This window comes from Rhizopus delemar, genomic scaffold, assembly GCF_000149305.1.
Source record: "Rhizopus delemar RA 99-880 supercont3.5 genomic scaffold, whole genome shotgun sequence".
NCBI classification, from domain to species: Eukaryota; Fungi; Mucoromycota; class Mucoromycetes; order Mucorales; family Rhizopodaceae; genus Rhizopus; species Rhizopus delemar.
In genome coordinates this window covers 2,659,866-2,682,158 of record NW_027137831.1, presented here as the reverse complement: position 1 = coordinate 2,682,158, position 22,293 = coordinate 2,659,866, and the positions used below count along the sequence as shown (strand labels likewise).

General features: G+C 34.8%; 8 protein-coding genes and 1 non-coding gene across 9 annotated transcripts; 3 read left to right on the top strand and 6 right to left on the bottom strand.

Annotated features, from left to right (window-relative positions):
- Positions 1–904: 904 nt before the first annotated feature.
- Positions 905–2,182, top strand: RO3G_07744 (uncharacterized protein; the record flags this gene model as incomplete). Its single annotated transcript, XM_067662334.1, has 6 exons — positions 905–1,027; positions 1,087–1,144; positions 1,285–1,349; positions 1,413–1,499; positions 1,641–1,731; positions 1,791–2,182. 6 exons carry the CDS (start codon positions 905–907, stop codon positions 2,180–2,182), a joined length of 816 nt encoding a protein of 271 aa, XP_067518435.1.
- Positions 2,183–2,370: 188 nt separating this feature from the next.
- RO3G_07743 (uncharacterized protein) lies at positions 2,371–3,394 on the bottom strand (the record flags this gene model as incomplete). Its single annotated transcript, XM_067662333.1, has 4 exons — positions 2,371–2,754; positions 2,812–2,909; positions 2,940–3,171; positions 3,272–3,394. 4 exons carry the CDS (start codon positions 3,392–3,394, stop codon positions 2,371–2,373), a joined length of 837 nt encoding a protein of 278 aa, XP_067518434.1.
- A 1,379-nt stretch (positions 3,395–4,773) lies between these two features.
- Positions 4,774–5,127, top strand: RO3G_07742 (uncharacterized protein; the record flags this gene model as incomplete). The annotated part of the gene is made up of 1 exon (XM_067662332.1): positions 4,774–5,127. One exon carries the CDS (start codon positions 4,774–4,776, stop codon positions 5,125–5,127), a length of 354 nt encoding a protein of 117 aa, XP_067518433.1.
- Positions 5,128–5,902: 775 nt separating this feature from the next.
- Positions 5,903–5,995, bottom strand: RO3G_07741 (uncharacterized protein; the record flags this gene model as incomplete). The annotated part of the gene is made up of 1 exon (XM_067662331.1): positions 5,903–5,995. One exon carries the CDS (start codon positions 5,993–5,995, stop codon positions 5,903–5,905), a length of 93 nt encoding a protein of 30 aa, XP_067518432.1.
- A 1,130-nt stretch (positions 5,996–7,125) lies between these two features.
- RO3G_07740 (uncharacterized protein) lies at positions 7,126–12,130 on the bottom strand (the record flags this gene model as incomplete). Its single annotated transcript, XM_067662330.1, has 4 exons — positions 7,126–9,550; positions 9,735–9,958; positions 10,004–10,527; positions 10,693–12,130. 4 exons carry the CDS (start codon positions 12,128–12,130, stop codon positions 7,126–7,128), a joined length of 4,611 nt encoding a protein of 1,536 aa, XP_067518431.1.
- Positions 12,131–14,408: 2,278 nt separating this feature from the next.
- Positions 14,409–15,104, bottom strand: RO3G_07739 (uncharacterized protein; the record flags this gene model as incomplete). Its single annotated transcript, XM_067662329.1, has 1 exon — positions 14,409–15,104. The coding sequence occupies one exon, from the start codon at positions 15,102–15,104 to the stop codon at positions 14,409–14,411; it is 696 nt and encodes a 231-aa protein (XP_067518430.1).
- A 1,844-nt stretch (positions 15,105–16,948) lies between these two features.
- On the bottom strand, positions 16,949–17,021 carry RO3G_19081. The gene has a single exon. It is a non-coding gene; the product is annotated as a tRNA-Phe (tRNA).
- A 1,717-nt stretch (positions 17,022–18,738) lies between these two features.
- RO3G_07738 (uncharacterized protein) lies at positions 18,739–20,056 on the top strand (the record flags this gene model as incomplete). Its single annotated transcript, XM_067662328.1, has 4 exons — positions 18,739–19,203; positions 19,273–19,533; positions 19,603–19,776; positions 19,832–20,056. The coding sequence occupies 4 exons, from the start codon at positions 18,739–18,741 to the stop codon at positions 20,054–20,056; spliced, it is 1,125 nt and encodes a 374-aa protein (XP_067518429.1).
- Positions 20,057–21,418: 1,362 nt separating this feature from the next.
- RO3G_07737 (uncharacterized protein) lies at positions 21,419–22,171 on the bottom strand (the record flags this gene model as incomplete). Its single annotated transcript, XM_067662327.1, has 1 exon — positions 21,419–22,171. One exon carries the CDS (start codon positions 22,169–22,171, stop codon positions 21,419–21,421), a length of 753 nt encoding a protein of 250 aa, XP_067518428.1.
- Positions 22,172–22,293: the final 122 nt, after the last annotated feature.

The following is a 22,293-nucleotide window of genomic DNA, read 5'->3' as shown; positions in this document are numbered from 1 at the left end:
TGATAAGAAGAAGTATCAACTAAAATAACCAAATCCAATCCAATGTCAGGAATATTGCTAATCTTTCACATAATTGAAATAACGCGTAAAATAACGTTATTCAATTCAGTGAGGAATTCCCAGAATAAAAGATAATCTATGACAGACATACAAAAGAACAAATGAAAAGTTTTCATAATCATAATTATAGATAACACTTGCTAAAGTACCTGAATATTAGAAGAACGATCATAATAGAAGGTATCAAACCACTCACTCAATAAGATATAAATACCTGTCTTCAATTAGAGTAATTTTTACTTTAACTTAAACTGAAATAAAGATCAGTCTCAAAAAGTACCCAAACTGTTTCTTGATCTTTGTTTTTACCTTTTCTTTTACTACTTAAACCATTATACAACAATCTGGAGGCCATATTGAGCTGATGATAGTTTTGTAATAAAGGCGTGAGCCAGCGAAATCGAAGGGCTTGTTGCTGGAACCGAAGAACCAAAATGCCAAACCCACCTGCCTTGAAAGGCAGCTTTAGCTGATCAGATGAGACGGGAGGGAAAGCATGAAAAAGAAGGAATTGGTGGCACAAGCCCAAACTTGCTTGTTATTTTACAACCGAAGTACACTATTTTCAGGAATAAATTTCGTGTGTGCTTGTCGCTTTTTTGTATATGTTGTATTATAAAGCTTGTAAAAATGCCACTTTCTGGAAATGGTGTAATTAACTCCGAAGATGCCGTATATCTTTCATGTTGAAAATGCATGAAGTCACAAAAGTTCATTTTTTTCCCTCATGAGCAATAGTGAACCGTCAAGCAGAGATTTTAATAGAAGGAGAGATCGTCGAAAACAAGGATTAAATTCTTTTACAAAAGCACCACCTGTTATACTTGATAGGCGCGAAAGAGCAATGATAAAGCCAGAAGAAAAGAAATCTTCAACTGAGTTTGTGGAAGGAAAGACTGCGGGAGATTTAGTAATCCCCTTCTTGAGAAGGCCTGGAAAGTTCAATACAGAAGGCATTTTAAAAGTAGTAGAAAAATATCATATACAAGACCAAACTTTCGTTCTAATACATATTTTCTTGCATAGAATTTAGCTGATTATCCTGGACATTTTGTGATTGGTATCGTTGGTAAACAAGGTGTTGGTAAATCAACCATACTATCTCATTTTGCTCCCCAACCAGACCAAGTATACACACATTCAATCTATACATTACCTTATTTATTCTTTCTATGTGAGCTTAGATATTCTCTACGCAATCTTGCGATCAATTTTTATTATCAGGGCATAGAACAGAAGGTATTGATATGTACGTGACACCTGAAAGAGCTATTTTGCTAGACACAGAGGTGAAATGAAATTAAAAAAAAGAAGTCAATTTAGTATTGAACTAAATAAAGTAAAAAGTATAGCCTCTGCTAAGCTGGACAGTATTAGAAAAAGTATTAAGAAATGAAAGCTTAGAAGGATTAAATCCAGACGTTTATCTGGAAATGGATGTAAGAAATGTTTACATGGGAGTACTTTGATATTAAACACCAAATGATTAGAGCATCTATCACTTACTATTCCTACTGTCAATTTGTAATGTGATTTTAATCGTGAGTAATGGACCTGAAGTTGATTTGGATATTTTACAGTTATTACAAAGAGCAGAATTATTAAAATTTAACATACCCGAATATCCACTCTTGGCTGGCCATCAAGACATAAATTATTATCCAGACATTGGTAAAACCTATAAGATTTGTATTTTGTTATATTTTCTTATAGATACTTTGTTTATTTAGTATTTGTTTGTAATAAGTGTAAAAGTCAAGACTTTACATGGGAAAAGTACATGGATCTTCAGGTATCATTGGGCATCCTATTTAAAGAATCTGAATTGAAAACAAATGGTTTGATTCATTTCAATCACATACTTCCTTCATTTTATGATAGCAACGGAAGTAACGTATTCCTTCTTCCTGATCAGATAGATGAAAAACAGATTGAATCATTTAATACTCTAGCATCTACACTTCGAAATCAAGTATTATCTGCACCTCGAAAGATAGGCAAAAAGGGTCAAGTCTCTGAAAAGGACTGGCTTCGAAATGCTGTTAAGATCTATGAACTTGTACATAAATCAGATTACATGAATGAATACTTGCAGATCATTCGAAAATTACGCGATTCCTAACAAATGTCTTATACTATAATGAATAAAAGGGATAATAGTAATACACTGCAAATACAATCAAAAGATTTTATGTTTTCTTTTTTTTTTTTTTTTTTGAAAAAATTCTTTAGTAAATGTTTTGATATGAAAGCATATTCAGCTACAGCTCTTCAAATGCGTTAAAAGATTATTTCATAGTACTTTTATGTCTAGTATCGATTAAAAGTTCCTTTTGTCAAATAATTTCCATTATTGGTCTTAGTTTTTGGTTCAAAAATGCTCTTGAGTGCACTTGAAATTGGCTTTTTCTTCCCTGCTAAATCTTGAGCTACCTTATCCATAACTGCTGCTGTTGCTCCAGATGTAGAAATAGTCGATACCTTTTTATTTGATTTATTGGATATGTCTGCTGCTCTTTTTCTTTTTTTCTCTAATCCCTCACTGTTTCCATTTTTTTTAATCTCTGCTTTCTTTGCTTTTCTTTCTGCTTTTGCTTTTGCTTTCTTTTCCTCCATATTCCTTTTCATCACTTCTAATTCGTCTTTATTAGGGTTCAAAGTAATTATATTGTTGTTTTCAAATGATTTTCCACACTATAATATTATACAAATGAATAAATTGAATCGGTTTTTAGCTATTAAGCAACTTACATTAAAGCATTCTTTACTTGGAATTTCTTTAAGCGACTGCTCTGCAAACGTACATCCACAGGAATCCAGGTAGACAAATCGATGTTTCCCATTCATTTCTTTCATGGAAATTGGACAGATGAACTTACTCTGGATGTCCTTTTCTAAATTACCCATCTTTGTATTAAAGTTTGAAGTCTTGTCATTATAAGTAGGATTGGGCGTCAGGTTGAGCTTAACTGTGTCTTTAACCGATGAAATATGTGAGCAAATCTTATCGCCATCTCCATATGCACTACGATCTAAAAGGTATTCAATTATTGCATCCTGATTATAAAGTTTCCCTAGCCCACAAGATACTATAGGCTGTTCAAGTGGTAACTAAATGAAAAAAAAAAAAAAAAAAAAAAAAAAAAAAAAAAAAAAAAAAAAAAAAAAAAAGTTAATTCGATTCTTCTGCGACTGCAACATTATAACATACCTTTGATAATGCGCAATAAAACCATGCAGCGATTCTTTCTAGATCTGGGTTAAATTTCACATCTCTAGGTTTTTCTTTAACAAGCTCGATACGTCTTGGAATAGATCCGCCGTCGTTTCCCATCAGATTGTTATTTTATTTTAAAAGTTAAAGACTGGAAAAATAGTATAAGTACTCTTATAGGTTCATGTGACTCTTCAAAAAATTGACCAATAGATACAGTGTCATGATTTCATGTGTCTGAGATCCCAGTCGGGTCTTTGAGAATTAGAGCGATGTTGAACGACCCGTCGTAAAATACCGTCACTATCAGACAAATAAAATTTAATTTTGCTTCTGGGTGACAAACTTGCTTGATCCTTTTCTTACCTCTAGAACCACTGTGTAGCTGCCAGTCTCCTCTTCAAATCTGGAGAGAGAAGTTAAAGTAATGTATTTTTATGTGATTTGAATGCTGGTAATGGGGCGCCAAACAAAATAGTGCTAAGACCTACGATACCGATTGCCAACTCTGACAGAGAATCTCTCGACTTGGCAGCACATTTGGACAGAACTGAAACACACAGCGGGTTTGTACAGTAGAAGCTGCCTTTGACTTTCCTTGAAAAAATCCTTCCGTTTTTCGTTACTGATATACGGGGATGCGTCAGTCGTTGAAAGCAAAAAATACAAGTTTTGGAAGTCAAGTTCTCATCGGTAACGCAAACGTTTGCTGCTTCGGAATGGATGACCTCTTTCCATCGTCCACCGTATTTTTTAAATCCTTTGATGCGGGAACCGACTCCGGTTCCTCTGTCTCCAATGAACATGACCAATTTCTTCTTTGCTGAAGGATTATCTAATAAAGCGCGTTAGAACTCAATTATCTTCCATCATCCTGAGAAGTTACTACTGTTGTAGAACAGCGTCTGATCATAACGGATATTGAATAATCACAACTAAAAGAAGTATATTAAAATTGATAAAAGATAATAATTTAAATCTTTATTAAATAAAATATATTCTTCTTCTTTTTTAAATAAAACTATCACTATTAGATTCACTCTATAAAGTAAACATGAACACTAAATAAGTCATGATCTTTACTATTCATCATTTCTGTAAATGAATAATAATGGATCAGGTACCTAGTCAACTTTGGTCTGACTGGAGGCATTTCATATAAATATATCTTTCCTCTCAATGAAGACGGGACAATTCTCCCAGATCAGTTAAAGAACAATAAGATCTATAAAAACAACGAATTAAAAATTTTCATAATCGATTCAGTGATCATTATTCAATCAAACGTGTCAATTATTAGATCTACGCTCATAACTACTCATTTACCCGCCAACTGATAGAAGAATATAAATAGTAGACTTTTTAATGATTTCTTTTTAACAATTAAGATTGTCTTAAATAAAGTTCAGTCTCAAAAAGTATTCTTTTGGTTTATCTTTGTTATTACCTTTACCAGAACATAACATTTTACTTTTTGAATTCTCAAACTTTATCCTACTATGTCTACTCCTCAAGAAAACTCCATTGTTGATCCTACGGTGACAAGCACCCCTGAAAGTCAAAGTTCTATGATCTCTGATCTTTCTTCTCCTATGTCTGAACCCCAAGGAACTATGGCTAGCAAATATGCTACTGAACCCACTCTTATGGATACGGATACTGCCACACCTGCTCCTAGAGTAATGGAATCCAATGCTGACATAATAAAGCGCAAGCTACAAATCATTGAAGCATTAAAGGATCAAGCCAAGATGTACAGTAGGTCACAAAACTGCTGCAAGGAATCCATTTTTCTTGGTTTTTGTAACGCACATCCTGTTACAATGGCACAAACTGCCTCTGTTCCCACATAGTAAATCTTCTACATGTCTTGAAAAATCCGAAAGAGTTTATGCCTTATTGGATAAGTATTGAAGGAAGTATGAGGCGCGCAATTTGAAAATTTGAAAAAATGAAAATTTGAACGGAATGAACTTATTTATTAATATTTAGTTGGTCCTACTTTTCTATTAATAATCTCTTGAGTTCTTTCCGGAATGTTATCTACATGTCCTTGGCAAAGATCTTTATGGGAGTCATTTCATATTTCATCAACTCGTTCCCAAAACACATCCATGTTCTTTGCTCTATATTCGTAATAGTTGAATTTCAACTTCAATTGATGTCCTACGTGCTCGATTGAATTTAAGTCGGGGATCTAAGCTGGCCAATAGTTAACATAGCTCTCTTGGTGACTACATAACTAGGCTATTGTAGATTATGCCTTGTGCTTTGTGTTATTATTATGATATTTGGTACTTATAATGTAAAAACAGTAAGAAGTCAATAGCTAACAACTACTATTTATTAAGTAAGAAAAAGGAGAGGAACTAATAATTTAGAATGAACCCTGGATTATATCGTCTGACTATTAATTGTATAGTCTGACGTAGGCTGGACTGAGATCAATAATAAAATAATAAATAAAGGCATCATTAATGACCAAACACGACATCATCCCCTACCAGTTGGTATCAACGTTTGGAAGTTGAATAGGAAGTGTTTGAACAGTTATAAATTTTTGTGTGACCTAATTTCTCTTTATGCGCTTGCTGTGCCTAAGATTACTATTTGCAGTCACAGCATTTTTTACAGAGCTTTCATGATGATCTGTTTTTCGATCAAAGCCTTCTTGACTTTGTTGTAGTCTTCGTTTGGGATATCTGGATAAAGCATTGCCATTACGTTTGGGTTGAGCTTTCTTTTTTTCTTTTGTATTATGAGATTGTCTATTGTGCGACATAGTTCCAGACTTTGACTGTTCATTCATAATTGCCGTAGTCAATAATTTACTAGGGGCGTAGTCTGAGGGCAATTTTTGCTTTTTATTCTTTTCAGCCTCATTATTTTTCTTTTTTACTACTTCACCATTTTGATTTATGGATTTACCCAGCTTGCGCCAAGAAATGTTAATTGACTCGGGATCAGTGAATGCCTCAGCAGCTAACCAGCTGTCATCGTCTTTGCTATAGTTTTTCCAGCGTACGAGGTACAGTGGGTCAAAATACCTCACAAACGTATGATGATTTTTACTTATTTTTGATGTAATTCCATGAGAAATTGGCTCAATCATTTCAAATTTGAAATATAAAGTCATCCATATGTATGCTACTGTGTACCAAAATTTTAAACTCAGATCATTAGCTGAGATCTATTAGGAGACAGATACTTAACCTCGGTCTATTTGTGAGGTATTTTGACTTTATTAATATCTAGTTGATCCGCCCTTTTCAGCAATGACAGCTTGTATTCTTTCTGGCATACTGTCAATATACTTCAAGCATTGATCCTTAGTAAAGGAATTCCACTCTTTTTCCACTCTCTGCCACAGTTCGTGCATGCTTTTTGCTCTATTTTCGTACATACTTAGCTTCAGCTTAAGATGGTGTGTGATATTTGAGGTTTTATAATATAAAAAGTACTAAGTCAATCAACAAATATAAAAATAAGTGAGACTCAAAGTAGATTGTCCTTTATTCAAGTTAAAAATATGAGGGTATTTATACTTTTCTAATCACGGCTAAATATTAATATTTACAGTATATGACTATTGATTATTAATCGATATTAGACAATGAGTTATTTATATGATTGGCATAGTTTAACATCTTCTTATCAAGAAGTAATTATTAATCCTGATCCAGGAACTTATTAGAATATTCTGGAGTGGATCGGGATTTTATTTGAAGTGGCGTAATACAATGTCCGATATTCCTAATTTGGAGGACCATTGTTCGTAGTAACTTACATTATTACTTTATTACATGTGTAAATACCACATCCCTCCCTGCCAGATTGGGACAATCGTTTATTTATGTACGATTTCTTTTGCTTCGTCTCAAGTCGTTAATATCTATGGCTTTTCTTTTATGTTTATTATGGGTCTTGTTTATATCTTTAGATAATTTATATTTATTATCCTGATTAACTTTGGTGTCTTTATCATAGAGTGATTTAAGTGACTCTGTAGCTTTATGTAAAATTCCCTTTTCATTATTATGCTTATGTATCAAAGGTTTATTTTTTACGGGATCTTTCTTGAATTTATTTTGTGGATGTAATCCCATTCGTTTCATATAGTTCTCAATAGTAGAGGTATGGGTGATTTTATCAGGCGTAAGCCATGAGTCTTCATCCTTACTATACCCTTTCCAACGTACTTTGAACCCTCTGTTATTACCTCTACCTCTATGATCTACAATTCCTTCGATCTCATAAACCTCTTCATTGTCCTCATTTATATTATGCAGATCAATTGGCTTTAATTCAGAAGGAGTATAGTCTCGAGACATTAGTAATCCCATTTCATCCTGAAGTACGTAGGATCCACCTCTGGTTTTACGAATCACTGTATATGGACCATCATACACAGGGTTTAGTGAACCAGTCATAGTAGGAACTTTAGCCATGACATGACTTCCTTCTTTGAAGTCATCAACTATTGTATTATGCTTTTCAAACTGCTTTTTCATGTTTTCAACATACTTGTCAGTTTTATCTTTAATGGCTGGGAAGACTACTTGATTCATATGATCAATTCTTTCCAACAATTCTTCGTATGAGAGCGGTACGGCTTTCTTTGGATCCTTTTTTCGGTAATCTTCAAATCCGTTCATTTTTCTCGCAAACATCAAAGAGAAAGGTGGAGTATTAAGCCTTTTAGATACTTTGTTATTTATAAATAACTGTACACTAGGTACATAAAAGTCCCAGTCTTGTCCTGTTCCTTGTACTGATTTAGCAATAGCAATCTTAGCAGTCTTAACCCATCTTTCCGCACTGCCATTTGCTTGCGGATGATAAGGTGAGATAAGTCTGTGATCTATGCCTGTACTTTCAGTTAACAATTTCATTGTGACATTTTTAAATTCGGTTCCGTTGTCTGATTGTAGAATACGCGGGTAACCAAAGTCACTAAAAACTTGGACAAGAGTGCCAGCAATAGTTTTGGCTTTCTTATTTGGTAAGCATCTTAGAATACAGAATCGTGTGCATATATCTAATAGCACCAATAAGTATTTATTGTCATTCGGAGTTGTGGGTAATTCAGCTAAATCCATCGACCAGTGATCACCAGGTAGGTATGAATATACTGGTCTTAGAGGATGATATCCTTTTCTGGTTATATTATGCTTTTGACAAGCAACACATGATTTAACAAGTTCGACTGCGTCGACTATCATGTTTTTCCAGTGCAATCCGTCATTATGTAATACTTTTACTATATTTTCAGCACCAAAGTGACCCATTAGATGAGCTCTTAGCATAAGTTGCTTTCTCTCATTTTTAGGAGGAGTCATATAATCACACTGCTTATATTGTGCAGGTTTTTTTACTGTAAATTTTTTATGTTTATTTGATCTTATAGCTCTTATCGCTGTATGTATAATGCCATTTTTAGTTCTAGTATCCTGTTCACTCCCCCTCAGCATTTGATCCGTAGGGAAAAGGCGAGATAAATGGTCAGGTAATATGTTATCCATACCAGGAAGATGAATTACCTTAAATTGGTAATCAAGAATGGTATCAAACCAATTCATCATCATGGTATTTGCATATTTTTGTGTATGAAGATAGGTCAGAGCTTTATGATCTGTATAAAGTGTAAAAGGATTTCCCCATAGAAATTTATGAAACTTTTTGAGTGCAAATACGATTGCCAGAAGTTCTCTCTTCGTGGTACTATAATTTCTCTCGGACTTGGAAAGAGAACGTGCCATGAAACCAATATATTTTATTGTGGTCTTTTTCTTTCCCTTATCCTTTAAAACATTATCGTTTTTAACTACATCTGTAGAATCAACATTAGATGTCAACTCCACATGTTCTTGATATAGTACAGCACCAATACCGTAATTTGAAGCATCAGTTGCGACAAAAAATGGCTGTCTGAAATCAGGTTGACTTAACACCACATTGGAAAGTAAAACTTTCTTTATTGCCTCAAAATGAGTTTGATGCAAGGGTGTCCAATCCTTCTCAGTTATTATTTTGCTGTTACGAAGATGATCTAAAGGAGCAGTTAACATGGCTGCTTTAGGAATATGTTCGCGGAAATAGTTTACAACACCTAAGAATCGCTGAACATCCGTGCCACATGTAGGTCTAGGCCATTCTTCAATATTTGTTAGCTTACGAGTATCTAACGAAGATCCTTTAGCAGAGATACAAAAACCGAGTAAATAAACGCAGCTTTGTGCAAAATGACATTTATCGACGTTGAGAACGAGATTCACCCTAGTAAGCGCTTCTATAGCAGCTTTTACATGTACAGCATGCTCTTCCATATTTTTCGACATTATAACAATATCGTCAATGAAAGTTCGTACAAAGAGCATGTCTTTTAAATATCTGCGTCATTACTCTTTGGAATACGTGTGATAGGAACTTTATTCCAAAAGGAGCACCAACAAACATATACTGCTGACCGTTATATGTAAATGCGGTCTTAGGCTGGTCTTCATCATGAATCTTAAAACGATGAAATGCAGCAGTCAAATCCAAAGTAGTAAAGATTGAGGATCCAGATAATTCATGAAAAATATCCGTTATGAGAGGTATAGGAAACTTATCGTCTGGTAATAGAGCATTTATATGTCGAGGATCTAGACATGGTCTTTTGCCAGTTTTATTTCCATTTGCATCCTTTTTATCAGCTAAGGTTAATGGAGAATTCCAGGCCGTATTTACAGGAGCTTTTGTGATGGTACCATTGTCTAACCATTTATTGATGGCTTCATCCAAGACAGGTTTCAATTTATATGCTATGGGATATTGCTTATGATTTACAATTTTTCCTTTTTCCGTGGGTAAGTGGATTATGGATTCAGGTACTGTGCAGAATGCATCTTTGGGTATGTTCATATTTTCTGCAAGTAAAGGATGAATTTTTTCTATGAACTGGGATCGTTCAAGTTCAGTGCCAGCAGGAGAGTTGTTGGGTTTAACAGTGTCATCAATTGAATCATCAAAGATGACTTCATTATCATCCCAATTATGAGCGACTCCAGTGAGAGCAATACCCAAATGACTTAAAATATCAAGGCCGAGAATGACATTACATTTATCATCTTCATTAAAATCCATAATCTCAAATGAATGGTGGAAAGTCTTTCCATTATATTTCAATTCAAGTGGTTCAGTAATACCAATCCTTTTTACAACATTATCCTTTCCAGCTAAATTAATAAGACCAGTTTTATGATAGAATTTAACTTTATTTATTTCAATAAATTTTCTATTTATGACTGATATTTCTGCACCAGTGTCAATTAAACCAAGTGCTCTATTCGTCTGGATGATTATAGGAGTATATAAAGAAAAGGAATTGTGAGTCAACAAGTCATTTTTCTCTTGTTTTATTGCTCTTATGCACTTACCGAGTTGCATTTTATCCTCTAGTTCATCATCAGTACTAGATTTCTTGTTATTTGATTGTCTCTTGGCAAATTCATTCCATGCCTTAGTAGAGGGATGATCAAGTTTTTTAACGTTTTGCTTTCGTTTTTCTATCTTCCTTACTGTGCTCTTATTCTTTTGAGCAAAGAATTTCATGCACTTATGTCCCTTGAACCATGTATCTTTACAATATAGACACTTTTTGGAACTGGAGGAGTCAGAAGAGCTTGAAGAGGTGAAGTGACCATTAGAACTTTTTTGTTTCTTTATAAAGTCACCATTTGAGGACTCAGAATGACCTCTTTTTGCACCTTTAAAGCCATGGCGTTCACCTTTAGAGTGCTTGTATGGGGTAGAAGCAGCATAGGGCTGGTGCTTGTGTACTTCCAAGCCAGAAGCAAGTTTTTCAACTTCTCTGATAGAATTGATGTCTTGTAAGAAAGTAGCACCATAGTTGGATGACAATACCGTTCTTATGTGAAGGTTTAAATCATCATGAAGAGAGTTGATGTATATTCGTGCAAGCATGTTTGAATCCGAACACTGAGCGGTTTGAGCAAGGCGGTTGAAACGAGCAGTGAAATCAGACACCGTTTCATTGTTTCGCTGTTTGGATGAGAGTAGGCGTCCAAACATTTCAATTGCCTTGGCAGGGTTTTCAAAGTGCTTGCGTATAATGTCCTTGGCTTCTTCCCAAGAGTACGAAGGGCTGTGTGATTCGATTGTTTCTTGGTACCAATCTAAATTGGCTTCGCCAATGGACAAGGCCATGTAATCACGCCAGTGGACCAAGATGTTTACTTGATTGATCCTGAAAATGCGCTCAAAGGTCTTGAAAAATATTTCAACGGTGTTGAAATATTTCCAGTCATCAGGGTCAGAATCCTTCTTGTCCACCGAAAGATGCAGAATGGGAAGCTCAGAGCGGCTGATCTTGCTGTTATTGAAACTTGACCATTCGTCCTGTGCCGTATGTTCCTTATTGACAGCAGATCTAGGGTTCCCGGCGTGAGACAACATAGGCTTATGCATCCTATTTTTCTTGCATTCATTGTATAGCTCAACTATACCGTTATATCGATATTTAGCCTGTTGAACTACCTCTCTTCCTTGGTTAATTTCATCCATAGAAGCCTGAGGATTTGCATACATACGAGTGAGTTCCACCCGAACTCGTTCAAGGAGGTCATATGCCACCCTTTTAGCATTTTTCATTTCCAATAAATTGTCTTCAGAAGAAGAGGAAATGGCTCGGTTATCTTCATTTATAGACAACTCATTTAAAGAGCTAGCATAGTCTTCCGTTTCCTTTAAGACAGCATCAGCGACTTGCTCAGGAGAGTTGATCAATTCCATAGCGTAGTCAATGGGAGCAGGAGCATTGGGAGTAGCAGGAGTAGAGTTACCAGTAGCAGACATCTTGATTTTAGAACAATATCGTGGTGTATTCACTTAAAAAAATGTGATATTTGAGGTTTTATAATATAAAAAGTACTAAGTCAATCAACAAATATAAAAATAAGTGAGACTCAAAGTAGATCGTCCTTTATTCAAGTTAAAAATATGAGGGTATTTATACTTTTCTAATCACGGCTAAATATTAATATTTACAGTATATGACTATTGATTATTAATCGATATTAGACAATGAGTTATTTATATGATTGGCATAGTTTAACATCTTCTTATCAAGAAGTAATTATTAATCCTGATCCAGGAACTTATTAGAATATTCTGGAGTGGATCGGGATTTTATTTGAAGTGGCGTAATACAATGTCCGATATTCCTAATTTGGAGGACCATTGTTCGTAGTAACTTACATTATTACTTTATTACATGTGTAAATACCACACTTGTATTTCAAAATATCTTCTGTTCTTTGGATATACTATTTGAATATGACATAGACCTTTTCTATGTTGTTTAATGCAACAGATGCTACCAGTTGTCGTGTCTGATCACGAATATATTTCCTTAAAGTAATTAACAAAGGTACAAGATAATTAGTTGAGTAGTAAAAAGATAATCGTTTATTTAATAAATATAAGTTCTATTTATACTATTTTATGTTTGCTGTGGTGGTGATGTTTGTTACTGTTTAGGAAAGGGGGATTTAGGTAAAAGATAGTATAACAACAAAGATAAAGAAATACTGTTAGAACTTGGTATCTCTTTATTAAGTTAAGATAACTAAGATTGAATATGATAAATTCTAAATGTAAAAAGTGAGAGTATTTATAGACATGATACGGATAAAAAATTAAAACAGATTTATGATCAGTTCGACAGAATAGATGATTACTATTTCTAATTATTAGTTTAGCCTATTCCTAGCTTGTATTGTCAATTATGCTCTTGGGATGGTTTCAGATAACTCTGGATGTAGGACTATTTAGAAGACGGTACGGATGAATATAAAATCCTCTAGTTCCGTGATTGGATATCATTGCTAATAATAATATCTCAGTCAGGATAAATGTTTACATGATTAAAGATGATCCGGTAAGTAATTGTCATTCCTTATTCAACATGCTCATATCATCAATAAACTATATTACAACCACGCCATACATTTGACTGTGTGAAGTTAATAAGACTAAAGCTTAATATAAAAATTTAATCAAACTCTTTTATTGATCTGTGTTGAGAATAAATGTATAAATGATTCCAAGTTATGTCAGCATATTACTCAGGATCATATTCGATTCCTTTTACTAAAATAAAGTGACTATAATTTAATGTATCCTTAACAGTTACTTGCAGTTATGATATTAATACTGAAGACACTGCGGTTATACTGCGGTCGCTAGTTTACAGTGTTATTTTTAGTATGTTTGGTTTGGGTTGAGTGTTTTAGATAAGTTTTTCTTGAAAATTTTAAAGTAAGATACTGTAGTGACCACCAGATTTTTATTTAAGATCAAATAAAGGTAAAGATAAAAAAATAAAGGGATCAGGAACTTTTTATGAGAAGGTTGCCTGTTTATTGAATAAAATATATAAAATAAAATGTGAGTAGAACTGTACTGTCCTTTTTCTTCCTCTAAATAGTTGGTATATTTATATTGTTAATTTTTTTTTTTTGACTTTTTTCATTTTTTTGACTTCTGTAATTTTTCTTGCTTTAATGGCTTGTAAGAGTTTACGGTTTTGAAATAGAATAAAGTTGATAAAAAGAATAAAAAAAATATAAGATTTGAGTTAAAGTATTGATAATGGATTCGCTTATTGTGGGTGACCACCAGATCTTGTTAAGTAGATCAGACTTGTTTGTAGTAGTTTAATAAAAGGTTTGAAAATATTTACAATGAAGATAATTTGCTTCAAGGGACTTGTCTTGCTTGTGTTTTAAGAGTGTTATACCAAAAAATTCAGGGATAAAGATACTTGATTTATTGGTTATTTACAGTGGGTCAAAAAACTGCACCAACGCAACTCAGTTTTTCTGAAATACAAGTATAGCTCTGTCAGTTTAACAGTAAACATTACGAAACTTGGAACAAAAAGAGTTACTACTGTTACTATTTATTGACAAAAGTTTCAAAGTCAGATGCGGAGTATTGATTTAAAGAGCACTCAGCAAAAAGAGGAAGTCGGTTGGTGCAGTTTTTTGACTTTTTTAATATTAGTGGATCCACCCTTCTTTGCTAAGACTGCTTGCATTCTGTCTGGCATACTGTGTATATATTTGATGCATTATTCCTTAGTAAACGAATTCCATTCATTTTCGACTCTTTGCCACAATTCATGGATGCTGGTCGCCCTATTATCGTACATGCTTAGCTTTAACTTCAAATGATGCCATATATGTTCAATAGGATTAAGATCTGGACTTTGTGATGACCAATCGTCAATATAAATCATGTCACTATCCTTCATACATTGTGTTGTGAACTTTGATCGATGTTTAGGATCATTCTCATGCTGAAATACCGACGTTTCCCAGTTCAGATCATAGTACTCCATGGTGTCTTTTAGACTTGTACCAAGAATTTTCTGGTATACCTCTGAATTCATGGTACCATCATAGATCTGACATGCGTATCCAGGCCCTTCGCTGGTTATACAAACCCATAACATGAGACCACCGCCTCCATGCTTCACAGTAACGTCGATATGGTGAGGCTGTAAATGATCAAATTTTCTTTTCCAATAATACTTGCAACCATCAGAGCCCCAAATGTTGATTTTCGTCTCACCAGAAGAGATGACACGACGCCAATCATGTACTGTCCAATATTGATGCTTTTTTGCCCATGCTAATCGAGCCTTTTTGTGCTTTTCAGTCAATAATGGCTTCTTCTTTTTGATCTCAGCATAAATTTCAACTGAATGTAAGACATTAATTGCCGATTGATACGACATAGGGCGCTCCAGCTCCTCCAACTTCATTTGCACGTCCTTGGCAGTCCTCAAACAACCTGTGAGCACTTATCTCTTGATGTATCGGCGTGTTGACTCTGCCGCAATGCTCGGTCTACCTCCTCTTTTACGTATTCTATCGTGTATCCACTTATTTGCATATCTATTGACGGTGTTTCTATGCACTCCAACCCGTTTCCCAATGACTGCAGAGTCAACACTGTTCTCTAATAATACTTTGATACTGTTTTGAATATCGGATGGAAGCTTTTTGGGCATTTCTAATAATGGATAGTTACTGACGATGTACAATGGGTTTGGGTAAAGCAGGAAAGAAAAAAAAAAGAAAACAATTGCAAAAAAATTTATTTTCAGGTCCCCAGTGTGACTAAGTATCAGCAAAATTCGATTAAATTTGCCGGAATAGTCTCAGTCCGGACATATGATATCAACTTCCTTTTCATTTTAAAAGTCAAAAAACTGCACCAACCGACTTCCTCTTTTTGCTGAGTGCTCTTTAAATCAATACTCCGCATCTGACTTTGAAACTTTTGTCAATAAATAGTAACAGTAGTAACTCTTTTTGTTCCAAGTTTCGTAATGTTTACTGTTAAACTGACAGAGCTATACTTGTATTTCAGAAAAACTGAGTTGCGTTGGTGCAGTTTTTTGACCCACTGTATATAAAAAAAAAAACAAAGAGAAGTAAAGATAAGAGAAATCAAAACTTGTCTATTTTATAGACAAAGGAAAATAATGTTTGATGTTTGAAGTAAGGTTCGACTTTTGAAATAAGATTTGATTTTTGAAATAAGGTTCAAATATTGAATAAGGTTCAAAAAATTTGAATTGATTCAATATAGGGATTCACAAGATGCAATCATCATTGGCACCAATATTATTATTTGCTTCGTCACACTTTCATTTTCTTGACTTTTTTCATTTTTTGATTTCTTTGTCGCAACAGCTGAAAGTCCAAAAGAGATAATTGTGTTACATTGTAATTTTAACGTGTTTCTCGTTATGGCCTTAAGAGTTTAGAAGTAAATTTGACTTTTCTTTAGAGTGTAAAAGAGTTTGAGATCAAAGATTTGTGTTTAAATGAATAAATTTGGTTTGCTTGTAGTAAGTGACCACCAGATCTTGTATTGTAGATCAAACAGTAAAAGGTAATAAAGAGTTTTCTTGATAAGAGAATATAAAAGTGATACGATGAAGATAATTTGACTTCAAAGGACTTGACTTGCTTGAGTTATAAGGTAAAGATCAAAGAGTTTTAATAAAAAAAGGAACTCGATGTTTATTTGAATAAAAGATATTTTTAAAGTGAAGTTCAGTGTAGTTAAGTGAATTTATAAAAGGGGATATTTATATGATTATTATTTTTTTGTGTTTTTCTATTTTTGAATTTTTTTTGTTTATCTTCATGGACTGAGGTCCCTCCTACGACTGACTCCCTTCTTCCGCAAAAGTTACACCAACTGCGTCACAACATTCTAAAAGTGTAGCAAAAGACGTGACAGTGTCGTGTTCTTTATAGTATTATGTGTAAAAGGAAATATAAGTATAAGGTTTTAAAGATTAGGTAATAGATAATTGTCCTTTATTTCTAATAATTATTGGGTCTATTTATATTACTTTACAAAACTGAGGTATATACAAGTATTGTCATAATTCATGAGTCATGTTGATATTGAATATAAACAACTCTCTTGTGAATCATAGCTTGTAACTTGTTGAACATGAACTTCATTAAAAGGAAAGCAACGCAAATATCCATATATAGAATAAAAACATATGACAACAGGAAAATAAATCATACGAAATCCAAAATAAAAAATATCCATCATTTATTGCATGACTGACAACTTATTTGCGGCTAGAGTGGATCGAACACCCGACCTTTAGATCTTCAGTCTAACGCTCTCCCAGCTGAGCTATACCCGCTTTGCCATGTCACAGCTCAATACTATCGGTCTCAACCGCAATGGTTTCTCTCTGCTATCACTACAAATAATCGTGCAAATTTGTTAACAGATATATTATCAATCTTGCGAAAGAGCTTAGAATCGTGTGACATCGGGTAACTGATTGTTGATCGCACTGCCTCCTGTCTCTGCCACAAATCGTTTAAACCGTCGTTAATCTTTTGGTTAAGAGATGTTACAAGATTTGTGGCAGAGACAGGAGACTGCTGGTACATTTATTCGTTAACTGATCTCGCAAGACGCAACTTCCATCAGTTATGTTATGGCTCCTGTTTATTATCCATTTAATATCTAATGGTGCTCGGCAGCCAATGATACTTTTCAAATCAATGCTTTATTTGTCTTTTTGCTCTTTTCTAAACCACTCATATTGCTTTATATACTTCTTTATAGACCACTCATATAGCTTATATACTTCTTTATTAACCATTCATATTGCAATAAATATTGCTTCATATATACAAAAAAAAACTGGGATTTGGTTTATAAAAATAGCTTTTTTTTTATTTAAATAAAATAATAATAACAATATACAGTATTTCTTTGCTTGTAGCGTTTTAAAAGTTTACTTGACTTACCTAATGTCATCAAAATAGCATCATCTAATCTAAAAATACATCAATTAATCTCGTGGAACTCAAAAGGTTCTCATGAGAAAAAAAAAAAAAGCCAAGCTCAAGGATGCAAAGACACAAGGATTCAAAGATTCAAGGATTCAAGGGCTTGAGCACTCAAAGCAAAAGAAGGAAAGACATCAGTACTCAAGAACCAAAGCAAGGGCGAGAAAGAAATAGTAAAGGCTAAAGCAAAGTAGCACGTATCTATAATAATTATTAGCTATTGAGTATACGTAGTAGAAGTAATAGTACCTTTCTTTAGATAGGCCAGAAGACTAGCTAAGCTTATACCAACAAATAAAAAAGGAAGCAGCATGTATCTATGATAATTATTAGCTATATAGATTATGTAATAGAAGTAATAGTACCTTGCTTTAGATGGGTTCAGAAAAAACAAAGCTAGCTAAGCTTATACCAATAAGTAAAGAAAAGGGAAGCAACACGCATCTATAATAGCCATTAGCAATCGAGTATATAGTAAAAGTAATAGTACCTTGCTTTAGATGGAACAGGAAAAAAAAGAAAAAAAAAAGACACTAGTTAAGCTTATACCAACAAGTAAAGGAAGCAACGATAATCCTGGGAAAGAGACTTTATAAAGACCATTTCAAACATCAAGAAAGCAACCGATATTATTTTACTAAAGTAAAAGCACCATTAGAGCAGGAATATAGTATATATAATATGAAGAACTTACCTTTTATGAAGATTGTTTTTTTTTTTTTTAAAAAAAAAAAAAAAAAAGAAAAAAGGGAAAAAAAAATACTTTTTTCATAGCCTCATTTTACTAGTGTTACAACTATTCAGCATCAGTCAAATCTAATAACCATGAAAGCTCATTCTAACACCATTTCTGAAATTAGAACAGCTATTAAAATATTCAAAAAGCTTGTTTATATATTGTTAGACTTATTCTTCATTTAAATTTAACATCTTCAACCCCAATAGTTTTTTTTTTAAAAAAAAAAGAAAGAGTACAAACTAAACTAAAGAATATAAAAAAAAACAATGTAGGACGTTTTTCTTTTTTTTTCCCCTCTTTATACTTTATTTTAAAAAATGTCCAGACGCGTCGCCACTCCCATCAACGTTCCCAGCAATGCCCCCAAAAGGGCAAGAGTTTCTTCAAATATTGCTGGATCATCATCCACTGTTGTTCCTTCTTCTTCTCTTTCTTCTGCTCCTGTTTCCGCTCCTGCTCCTGCTCCTGTCCCTGCTCCTGCTCCTGTTTCCGCTTCTGCTTCTGCTTCTGTTCCTTTTCCTGTTCCCGTGTCCGCTCCTGTCCCTGTGTCTGCTTCCGTTGCAAGCTTTGGCAGCCATACTGGTGCAGAGGCCGTTGGAGCAGCCTCTGCTCTCACACCAGAGATGATGGCTGCCCAAATGCAGTTTTTTGCTCAAATGTGGCAACAGCAACAACTGCAGCAGCAGCAGCAGCAGCAGCAGCAGCACCCAGTTCAACAGCCACAGCAAGGGCAGCAGTATGTTGATGTGGCTGAGATCAACAGGATCAAAAAGCAGTGTAGTGTAAGTTTAAAATTAAAGTATCAATTAGCAAATACAATTTAATAACTTTGTTTCTTACTTACATTATAGGATCACATAGCTGATCACTACCGTGAATACTTGGTTGGCCGTGGCATCAGGTTTGATACACTCAAGTCCATCACCGACAACGCCAACAGAAAAGTAAAAAATCTGTTGCGCGATGAAGTCAGGAAGCACCAACGCTTCAATGGCCTGACTGATTCGCAAGTATTCACCATGATTAGAAGCAAGTTCTATTACATGGTGGATAAGGCAAATGGGAAAGCTGTGACGACACCAACGTCAGCCTGCCGCAGCCGCGTAAATGCAGTAAGTACTTGATATTTAAAAATTGTAATATAAAATGCCTATAATACTTACATCAATACTTTATAATAGAAACTCCTTAACAGGAGGGTTGCTTACAACGCTAACGCAGCTGCATACCAAGCACGGTTCCCATTTGCCGAAAAGATCTTGACGGTTGATTGGACCTCTGATGAGGAGAATGGCCCAGAAGATGAAGATGGCCGTACGTTTATTGTCAAACAGCCATCATTCAGAAGTGAAAGAGTAAGTATGACATATCAATAAATCTCATTTTCTAATATACCTTAATTGCCTACAGGTAGTGGAATTCCACAAAGAGCTCCAGAAAGGGCACAGAGAACTACTAAAGAAAAAGGGAGCTCCACCAACAATTAGAAGAAGAGTACAATATGTTGAAATGGAGTTCCCAGATAAACTTGATCATGAGTACTACCCTTCCTGGGCTTTTTCTTCCCCTGCTCTTGGCTTCCCCACTTCTGTTTCTGGTCCTTCCTCCTCTGCTGCTGCGAACCCAATGCCATAGGCATCCGCTTTTTTGTTTCCTTTTTTTTTTGTTTCTTGTTTTGTTGCCTCTTATCAAATTGAATAAACATTTGTTAAAAAAAAACTAGTCTATTGAATGATTCTTTAGTAAAATATATAAAATAATAATAATGATAATGATAAAAATAATGATAAATGATTGAATTGTTTTTCATATTTGCTACATATAAATCTTTCTTGGAAGAGAGAGAGTGAGAATATGATTGTCAATGTAAGGCTTGACAGCAACAGGATTGTAAATGCGATGAATCGGAAGTAGGTTTTGTCTTGACACAGGTTCATACTGGTTCTTCCACACTTGGATGCCAGTACCATCAAAGGAGGGGAAATGTTGGGTCGCATGGCTGTACCAATTGACAAATGCAAAGTAATGAGTGTTGTTACCAAATGAATGAGTAAAAAAATATGATATTTGACCAATGCGCAGTTGATTGTCGACAATGGCCTGAATGAATGATGATGGTGATGATGATAATGAATTTGCACTTGCTGGCTGATAAAGCTGTCCAAGCAAAGTGATTTTTTTGAATGAGTGTATTGTGGTATCAATGTATGTATTTGTTATCATAGGTGCATAGGTGTTCATATAGTAATTTTTTAAAGCATCGCAATGCTCATGGCATATAAGTTCTGTTTTCTTGTTGAATTTTAAAGGAAAGGATGATGGTGGTAGAGGCTCACTACCAGTGATCGTCGAATTGAATAAACTAGGCCCGTCTATGAAACGAGAGTAGTCAAATGGCGTTAAACCACTCTCGTCACTCGTAACCTCGCCTATCTCTTCTATCGATTTCACCAATAGGAGCATATCTTCGTTGTTTGTGTTAATGAATGAATGTAATGAATGTATGAGGTCTTGCGTATGAACATTTTGTGTAAACATAATGGCATAGGTTGTTTCGAAGCCTGTCTTGAAATTAATATTAATATTTTTTATATTACCATTAAGGCGTTCGAAACCATAAAGCCAAAAGGCATAAGAAGGACCAAAGTCCAAAAAGCATTCCTTCAGATGCATGTGCATATGCATATTGGGGGTTGTCATAGAGTTTCCATACAATTGAACACATGACTTGCCAAAATTCTTAAAAAGTGAATGCGCCATTTCTATGTCTTCAACTGTAATCAAGGGGCCGGTGACCAACTTCACAGCTTCAACATACTGCATCCAAACATCGAAGTGCTCTCTTGTCAGCTTTTGTTTCAAGAGAAAAGGCGAAAGCACAACACACCACGTTCTCCACTCGTCAGATTTCATATTGCTGAAAGAACTTTCAACCTTGGCTTTTTTTTTTAAAAAAAAATTGTTAGCTTGAACATAAATTAAAGTTTTTTATATTTGTTACATACATCTAGGGATCTTGCAGTATTGAGAAGGAATGAGAATTGAATTTGATTCATCAGCCATTGCCTTGAAATCATTTACTGTAAGCAAACCACGGCTTTCCCAAACTTCAATCATCCTCTTTGGTGTACCAAGGAACAAGTTGTGCATTGGATCCACAGTTGTCAATCTTACCACATCAAAATAGCAAAGTCGATGAAGCTCGCTCCATTTACTCCCCGTACTTGTCTGCAATGCCTTTTGCTGGGTGATATGGGTCGCGTTCAGCCAGTCATACGCCTCTCGTCTTTGCTGGGTGCTGTCCCTCATTACCCAATGCTCATCATCAAAGTTGGAGAAATCAGGCTTGGATGAATTGGCGCCAGTACTGATTCTTGGAAAGACAGTTGAGCATTTGTTACAAGCCTTATGAGCTGACTGCCCCATAAACCCGGCTACTTTACGTGCTGCAGGTATGTCACAGTTGACTGACATTAAAGCAACACGAACAAGCACACCATTTGGGCATTGATAGGTGGGTATAACCGCACCATCGTACAGGACAATCAACTCATCCACCATTGGCCGCAAGAAGTTTTGAATTTGGTCATCCGTGGGTTCGCCAGGACCAGGAATCATGCCAACGAGGATAATGTTGGAAGTCTTCATCCTCGAACTTCTAGGGAGATTGTTGATAGTTAGGTATACACCACCACAAGAGTAGTGCATACCGTCACTAGGCTGGAACCAGTCCACATTCAACGACACCATCAGCGACCTTTCTTTGTTGACAAATGGCTGAGCATTTGAGTCAGCAAGCTGGCCCCAAACTCTACCATCATAAATGTCGTAAAGAACATAATCTTCCACCGATCTACTTCTCCACTGCTCAA